This window comes from Corvus brachyrhynchos, unplaced genomic scaffold (assembly GCF_000691975.1).
Source record: "Corvus brachyrhynchos isolate BGI_N302 unplaced genomic scaffold, ASM69197v1 scaffold61, whole genome shotgun sequence".
NCBI classification, from domain to species: Eukaryota; Metazoa; Chordata; class Aves; order Passeriformes; family Corvidae; genus Corvus; species Corvus brachyrhynchos.
This window is the reverse complement of record NW_008236478.1, coordinates 3,841,883-3,850,616: the sequence shown is the minus strand read 5'-3', so window position 1 is coordinate 3,850,616 and position 8,734 is coordinate 3,841,883. Positions and strand designations below refer to the sequence as shown.

General features: G+C 41.9%; 1 protein-coding gene across 4 annotated transcripts in view; it reads right to left on the bottom strand.

Moving 5' to 3' along the window:
• LOC103624497 (lysosomal acid lipase/cholesteryl ester hydrolase) overlaps positions 1-8,734 on the bottom strand; it is a 13,350-nt gene that overhangs the window by 979 nt on the left and 3,637 nt on the right. For all 4 annotated transcript variants that reach the window (XM_017726000.1, XM_017726002.1, XM_017726001.1 and 1 more), the window contains 8 exons: positions 8,652-8,734; positions 7,234-7,348; positions 5,977-6,175; positions 5,242-5,351; positions 3,586-3,722; positions 2,863-3,003; positions 1,658-1,729; positions 699-767 (listed from right to left, as the gene is read on the bottom strand). In XM_017726000.1, coding sequence (XP_017581489.1) covers positions 699-767; positions 1,658-1,729; positions 2,863-3,003; positions 3,586-3,722; positions 5,242-5,351; positions 5,977-6,175; positions 7,234-7,348; positions 8,652-8,734 — 926 coding nt within the window. The remainder of the gene's footprint in view (positions 1-698; positions 768-1,657; positions 1,730-2,862; positions 3,004-3,585; positions 3,723-5,241; positions 5,352-5,976; positions 6,176-7,233; positions 7,349-8,651) is intronic.

The following is an 8,734-nucleotide window of genomic DNA, read 5'->3' as shown; positions in this document are numbered from 1 at the left end:
ATTTATCTGTGATGGACTGCGGAGATTTTTCCTGTGTATATTCAGAGTGGGAAGATCTATAAGTTTTTTGGGGGCATGAAGTGCAACTTTTGGTCTTAGTTTTTATGCTTGGAATTTAAGTGCCAAGGAAATAATTTGGCCATTTATAATTTCAATCTAGAAAATTTCTGAGACAGTGTGCAAGATAGAAGTGGCTAATTGTAGCTCTAGAGCCTTTCTGTTTGTGAAAAGCAGCATTTTGGTACAGCACAGGACACTGCAAGTCAAATGTGCTGCTTAAAAGTGAAATGATTGCCAGTCCACTGGAGAGGTCACTGTAGCTCTGAGATCCACTTCCTCTCTTAAATGAAAGGCAAACTTTGAGGATTTTTGGGGTAGTGAAGAGCTCTGTGCTCACCCAGTCCTAGGACTTGGGTGTGGTTCTTATTCATTTTTGCAATGACGTGTAAGTTAACATGTCACTGGGCACACCCCTGCATTGGTAGGGGAGGCAAAATGAACTTCTGTTAATTGTCTGCAGGGTCTATCTCTGCCTTGTTTGTGAATAGGCTTTTACACTTGTGTGTGACTCAGCTGAAACATTATCTGAGACCACTCTCCCCCTTGTTAGCACTCACAGGTGCTAAAATTTGAATTTTTCTATTTCTAGTTTTACCAAGACCCAAGGAGGAGTTCTCAGGGAAGCCATTTTGCCTTACCTGGTTGTATTTCTTCATGTTTTCCTTAGAGCCATAGTCATAAGCTTGAAACTTGTCTGTATGTGCTACCTTTTAAAAGAAAATACAGAATAAAAGTGATGAGAGATGAAGAAGTAGAGTGAAGGAAGGATATTCCTGCCTGTGAGTTAAGCCAAGGCTCAGGTAGTGGACTGTGAGTTACTCCCATACATTCCTCTGGCTGCAGGCTTCCAGGGTGCTGAGGATAGATCACAAGGTAAGTGGCTTCCTTGCCTTTTCTCTTGCTAGATTTCTGTCCTGATCCTTATATTCCAGCCTCAGCATATTTTATTACTTAAACTCTTGTTTTACTACCTTAGGTACCTAAAGTTGGGGTCCCTATTTGTCATGCAGAGTTGGGTTCAGTTGTCACATGGAAAGAGAACCTGGGTGCCTATGTGTCAGGGCTATTACAAGTCTAGTGCAATATGCCTTGTAGGACTGGGGAATGAATACCTGGAGGTGTTTTGTTTGTTTTAGTAATTTAATTCTTTGCACAAACATGACAAGTAATTTCATTTGTGAGTGCTGTGTAATAAAGGGTGATAGAAAGTCAGTGTCTATTAGTTTAGAAAACCTTTGCTTCAAGGATTTAAGTAGCTGGGTATGTGCTAAAAATCTGTATGGTGCATTGTCTTTGCTATTTTATCTTCCTGTATCTGTCTTTGCTTTTTATGCACTTGATTTTGTTAGAGGCTGGCAAAATAGACCATAGAGTCACTAGCTGTCCAATTTTTGTGTTCATTTCCTGCTGGGAATGCTTGTCTTCAGGAGCACATCTATATTCTAGACCGCATTAAATGTGCAGGTGTTCAAGGCAGTAGGTGAGAAGGTACGATGGTAATTTTCCCAAATCCAAAGCCTCTGGATTTTCCTGCAGGCTGTCAGTTGCATAAAAAGCAGCAGTAAGAGACTGTTTACATGTCAATGTACAGTTATACCTGTTGCCAATGAATAATGTTCTGTACTGATGTTCCAGCAGGGGAATGTCCTACGTACACATCTATTCGACTCTGGAGAGAAAGCAGAAATCTTATAAAGACAGAGATCCAGTGCTGTGACAGAATAAAACTGTGAAGGAAGTGAGTTTCTAATATTAAAGAAGTCAGCTTACAAAACATTTTTTATAGTTCTGTTAAGGAGGTGTTCCAATTCCATCTCCCTGGATTCTTCCTCAGCTATGTTATCTTGCACTGAGAACCACATTAGTGACTTAAGCAAGGCAGGAAATACCCTTAATGGTTTAGCTCTGCAATTCAAAAGCTGCTATTGCTTTTGCATTGAACCTTTGATTCCAACTGCTTTCCCATATGTACTTTTAAAAAGGATTATAGATGAAAAAAATGGGGCCCAGTTGTTACAGATACTGCAGTAATAAACATTATACAGGCCAGCTTTTGCATACTTTCGCCACTGTAAAGGGGACTGGCACCACAGTGTTCACAGATTGGCAAACAGAGGGAAAACTCTTCTGTCTCTCCTGTCCCCTCTGAGTGATGCACGAGGGTTTGTGAATCCCACTGTAGGTGTGCTGCACTCCTCAGCACAGTGGAAAGGCTTTCTGTAGCTCTACACCTTGTGGATTGAGCTGTTGGGCCCAGTTCTAAGGTCAACAAAACCAGGAAAATGCCCCTTACAATAGTCTTTGGGACCAAGTTTTGGTGCAAATAGTCTGAAAATTAAGAAAGAGAGTTTTTTCCCTGTCTTTTAGGTATTTCAGTGTTCAGAGGACCCCCAGAGTCTATATACTAAGGAAGGAAACTGGCAACTGTATTGCCAAGAACTCTGACTTCATCACTCATTGTCTCTTTTTAAAGAACATCTGTGTGTGACCAAAATCTGGTTGGCTTAGCCCCAAAAGAGGGTACATCTTGATACATGCAATATAGCTCCAATTTGGATTCAGTTCTTTCTTTCTGGCATTGGAATGTGCCTCGTTGTTGGTCCCACCCATCCCTAGCCCTAGCCATGCTGCTGCTGTTGGCAGTACACAATGTCCTGGCATTCCCTCAGCCTGCTGAGAACTGTGCTGTGGTTTAGGTGTGTTTACATGCGTGACGGTAACCAGACAAGGATGGAGTGCACAAATGTACCTTCCAAAATCCCTTTCGTTTTACCACGAGTAGGTGTTCTTGCATATACTTACTGTGTTGATATTTTTGATGCTGCCTCCAGCTATGTAACACAGAACATGGGCACAAAACTTATCCAGGCTTGTACAGAGCTGTGTCACGGGTCCTTTCAGAAATTCAATCTGGTGCGCGACTCCTTTGCAGCCAAGTACTAACTGAGGGAAAGGAAAAGTGCAACACCTTTTTTTCTTCTTACAGAAGAATTTTATGCAGGAAATTGTTGCTAATAGCCTAGCCTTCATAACACAGTATTCAAAGATTGCTGGAACAGCTTACCCTCACAGCACCCCTCAAAACACCCCATTTCCCATAGAGCATAATTTATTCTTCCTCCTTCATATTACTATCACCAATCCTTGAGGAAGCCATCCTTCCATTTCTAGTGTGCTGACCTTAATGCCAACTCCTTTTTAAAGACCCAGAGATCATCATGTCTGTTACTGCAGTTCTGGTTTAGTTCCTCCTGCATGAGGCCAGCAAAATTTTAGTTAAACAGCAGGAGTTCTAAAACAAGACAGTGTTTCACAAGTCTCCTACTTCACTGGGAGCTGCTGCTACAAGCTTAATATCCTGACTATTTTCCCCACAGGATTTAGGAACAGAGTTTTTGAGAGCATTCAATTCATCCAGACCTCAGTGTCAGCATGTCACTTGTTTGGGAATGCTTGGTCTCAGTTTGAGTGAACCCTGTGAAGGTTAGTGAGGCATTGGACCTCTTAGAAGAAAAAATTACATACCCTGAGCAGTGGTTCAGGAAAATTTGTTAACTTAATCAGAGGACTTGTAGCATGTGAGCATACAGTTACTGGGCCCACAGCAAAGAACACTTTCACCCGTTTAGCCAGCTCAGGGTATGTAGAAAATGCTATGAAGCCTGCAAATACAAAAGAGACAGGCTGAGTTAGTGAAGATCTCCTCCACAGACAAATTAAAGACATAAACAGCAGATAGCAAACAAGAAATGATAGTAGATTTTCAGCCCATTGTCTGTTGTTCATGTTTGTGCTGCATGTTTTACTCAAGAAAATTGTTGGAGCTAAGTCCTGAAACTAATTTTATTTAGGAGGCAAAGTTCATTTTGAGGTTTAGAGCATGTCTGGGCATTGTCATTATCAGAACAGTTTTTGTAGGCAACATGTCAGTGAGGTTTTGGAGATAACACCAATTCCCTCTAAAGTTCAAGGAACTCTCATAAAAAATGAGTTTTTCTAATTAGAGTCTCTAAAGATCTATGCATGTTTATGCTTTCACGAAACTATAGAATAATTAGCTAAATAGTGGGAGCTTTGTGTGTTTTCAAGCAATTATTTGCATCACAGGCAGATGAAGAAAATCTAGATTGTTAGTTTATTTTGCCATGAGGGTCTTTAAATACTCTTACGAGAGGCAAAGAAAAAAAAGGTCAGAATTTGTGACAATATATGATTTTTCCACATTTAATTTTCTTTTTTTCTGGGTTGTTTACACTAATGAACTGACAGTTGCTACTTTCTAATCTATGTTCATTCATGGATCTTACACATAAACCATAAACACCAAGAACTTTCAACTGATGCTAAAAGAAAGTTAGCTGCATTTAGGGGCCATGAACTGAGTAATAACAAAAGCTGCACCTAAGAAAAAATAAACTACTAATATTTTTGCTTTCCTAATTTTTGGTCTCTGGCACTATGTTTTTAAACAGCAATGTGGCCAGTTACAGCCACTCATGAACTACAATTTAAGTTGTAAGATTGACAGTAAGTCATGACTTAGTAATGTTGAGGTTATTTTTCCTTGCCTTCAAGCAATTTAATTTAAATTAATGTATTCATTTAAATTATTTTGTGGACTGTTTCATCTTTTTGATTTTTCAATCCTATTCACAAGAACAAGCTCCCCAAGGAAGTGTTCACAGCACCAGTTCTGACAGAGTTCAAGAAGTATTTGGACACTGCTCTCAGGTACATGGTGTAAACATTGGGGCTGGCCTGGGAAGGGCCAGGAGCTGGCCTTCAGTGATTCTTGTATGTCCCTTCCAGCTCAGGATGTTCTACGGTTCTATGATTCTAATTGTCTGTCTTAATACAGAAGAACTTCATGTAAATTCCTGTTGCTGAGAAAAATACCCAATGCCAGTACCAGAAGTACCCAGTAAATGACCATTTCTACGTTCTATGAAATTATTTAAAAAGTTGAACTATCACTGCATCCTCTATTAAGTTTATTTGCTTATTAAGGGTAACCAAATCTGATTTTAGAAAAGTTTTGCACATTTTCCAAGTCTCAACCCAGAAAAATCTCTATGTTTTTCTAAGTCTCTAGAAACTTGAAGAACAACAGAATCAGTGGGGAGAGTCACCTACTGATCAAAGAGGAACACCAACGGTTGTGAAAAATTCTCCTGATGTTACCTGAAGCTGACCCTTCCGAGTGACCAATATAGTAAACATCCTTCTGTCCGGTTTTATTCATGATGAAGTACAGCTCTGCTGGAATATCGTATTTACCTGTTTCATCGAAGCTACAGGGAGAAACACAAAAAGCTGGCAGACAATTTGACTATCACAGTGAGCTACTGATTGTCAGTTTTGTTCATTGCACCAAGCAGGACCCATTGAAGGAGGAGGTTGCACAGTGTGTCTGCATCCTTGCTTGAGCTGGGGAAGTGGGCAGAGGGGTGCAGCTGTACAGCCTGGCTGCCTGATGCCTTGGGCTCTCTGTGGAGGAGGTGCCAGTTTCATCTGACAGCTGCAGCCCTTGGGGAACTGAATTTATTCAGTGCTTTCACCTGCACATGTTACAAAACACATTTCTCACTTGGTTGAATTCAACTGTGAGAGATCCGATTTCTAGACAAGACTGCTCAGCGTGTTCCAGCTGCGGTTGTTGCTCTCCCTCTCACAGTACTGTCTCCCTTTTCCTCATCATCCCATTTCATTTCCCAGTCTCTGAAATCTCTTCCCCAGCCCATTCTCCCAGCTCTGAGTAGTAGTGAGCATCCTTCTTTTTCTGGTTTTTTACTGTCCTGGGTTGATGTAGATCCTATTCTTATGCTGGTTCAGGTAAAAGCCATCAGGCTGAAGATATCTAGTCCCCCTGGAGTTTCTATGTTGAGTCTTTTGAGTCTTTTTCTCTCTACTGAGTACCTGAACTGCCAGAACTCTTTCTGGCAGGGCTTAAGCGTCTTGTGTTTTAAAGACCAAGTGTTCCCTCTGCTGTTTCCCAACCAGACATCATAGCCAGCATCTGCGAGGAGGAAGCCCAAGCTGTTGTTGGGCAGGTTGGAAATCCAGTGAGTAGCATCTCCTAGAAAAGCATGCTGTAGGAACACGGCAGGCCTTTGCCCTGAAAAACATGAAAATATTCTTATATTGGAACAGCAATTAATGTGTATTTAATATTGGAGTGCAGAGTTCAGTCTGTGAGAGGTTTCCCCATTCAAGAATCTCCCAGGAGGACTATGCATAGATATTGGTTTGAGAAACCTGAAAAATTTTTTCCATGCAAGCAGAAACCATTTAATGACATTTCATAACCATTTTATGACAGGTCTGGCAAATAAAGAATTTACTGAGGATGCCTGTGCTACCTCCTCTTGCACTGGAAAGCCAACTTACAGCCCCTATGCTGAAACCATCTACTCGAAGCTGAAAACTGCTGAAGGCATAACAGTGCATGGAAGACAAAGAAAAATTAATCCAAAGAAGGAAATCCATGCTTAGGCAACCACTGAGCAAGGCTGAGAGGCCCCTGATCTAACTCGGTTAGCCTCACTTTGAGAGTCCGGGTGGTCCAAAGGATTTCCAAAAGAGATCCATTTAGGGGAAGGCATCCAAATAAATAATTCTATAATACTAACAAGGACTAATAGTTGAAGTAGCAGTATCCAGGGTACCCCAAAATCCAGATAGAAATTTTTATTCAATTCAGAAAATGTGATGAAACTGATGAAATGCATTTGCTTTTCACTGACTACCTGATTTCTTACCTCCTTCCTTAAGAATATCTCTGTCCTTCAGAAGCCTGGGAATTAATATTCATATGCCTAACCTCAGAGGCTTTGTAGTCAGGCTACTATTTTATATGTATATTATTTAGGTTGTTAATGCAAAACCTTTCCAAATCCAGTTTACCAGTCTACCTGCCAGACTGTTTGAGGGAAAAAAAACCCAAACCCAACCCTTGGATATAACACAATTATTAGAAAAGTTTGAAGTAAGGATAGAGACACTGAATGTGCTGACTTCAGATGGATTCAGTATTGGAGTCACCTTTCTGACTAGGTACTCTTGTGGAGACGGAAAGGTATGGAACATGCCATTGCAGGTGCAAAGGGGAAAGATGGGGAATCCATGTAAGAGTTGGCTCTCAGACCTTCCTTGTGCCCTATAACTGTGTCACACCTGTATTTTGGTCATTCCTCCCAGTGGGAATTCTGTAAACACCAAGAATGTATCCATCCTCTGTTGTAACTTCATATTCCTCGCTGGGGTATCCATGATATCGGATAATTTCACTCTGGGAAAGCCAAAGGAGAGTTTGTTAACACGCCAGTTGTCCTGTTCTGGAGCCTAACCAAGATGAGCAGTGTGCATGTGGGATGTGCTATGGTGGTAGTGTAAGACCCTGGCCACAGAGACCATGGCTGAGAATAAACACTACAGGCCTTGTAAAAAGATGAAGCAAAGTCCTCTTCAGACCTGTTTAGGTTTAGCTGGTGGTTGTCTGGTTTTCAGCCCCCTATTATGGGACAAAGCAGAACTGTGCTGAGTGACTAACTCCCTTCTGGGAGATAGTTTGTCATGTTATGCAAGGCTGATTAGGATTGTACAATTTCTACAGATTAAAGACGCAGCCATATCTGTATAAGACGATGTCAAAAGCTGTGGGGACGGTCCATAATGAATACTTTCTTGTCAAAGTGTGGCTAGGCAAGCCATGCACGCAAGGCAAACAAGGGTGGAGATCTAGTCAAAGGAACTAATGAGACCACCTACACCTAATTATGCATGAACTCTGAGGAAATCTTTGGTGACTCAGGGCAATGCATCTTTGATTAGTTTGCATTGTGAGAATCGGTAGAAGGGGTTCAACCTCCCTTACCACTGTTCTGAGCAAACAGTGGAAGGGCAGGCCTTTGCTTCACTTGAGATAAGAAACCAGCCTTTGCCTCCACTGCAAAGCAATTCTTCTCTGTGGCAGCCTAGACTGTTTGGATAGAAGAATCAAGGTTTCCTCAGGCTAGTGCTGGAGGGTTCTTTGTTCTCTTGCCAGGTTTGCACTCCTCCCCTTATGTAGTAGCCTGAAATACCAACATGTGTTGAGAAAGCTGACTGCAAACAGGTATCATGAGGCATAACATAGCTCCATATTTATCATATATCTATTGGGGTTCACCCTAAATGCAGGCAGCAGAGGTCTGTTTTTCAGTTTGGTACGGACTGGAGCATGTAGTCTGTTCTCTGTCTGCAGTCCAGGGCTGAGTCTGGCTGCTGGGATCAAAATTCCACAGTCTGGATCTCCAGTGGTCCTCAGGAGGTTCTGGGGAGTTGCCTAGCCTTGGAAGCAAAGGTAGCAGACAGCAGTCCCCATTGCAGTACTATGTGTCTGTCTTCATGCAACATGCAAGAGGCACATCTGTCCCTGGTATGTTCAGAGCCAGCCCTCTCTGTGGCAGTGACCCTGAGGCAGTGGTTTTGGAAACAGCAGGGTGGGGAAACAGGAAATGCAGAAGGGGCTCTTCTTAGCTTGCTGGAAAGGACTGTTAGTTATGTAACTGTAAGGGAAGATTTAGAAAGGGAGAGAAGGTGACCCTACTTACAACATTCATGAAACATTCGGGGTCGCGACTCTTCTTACAGCGGCTTGTGTCAGCACTCGGGATGGAGGCTGCTGTGAATCCTG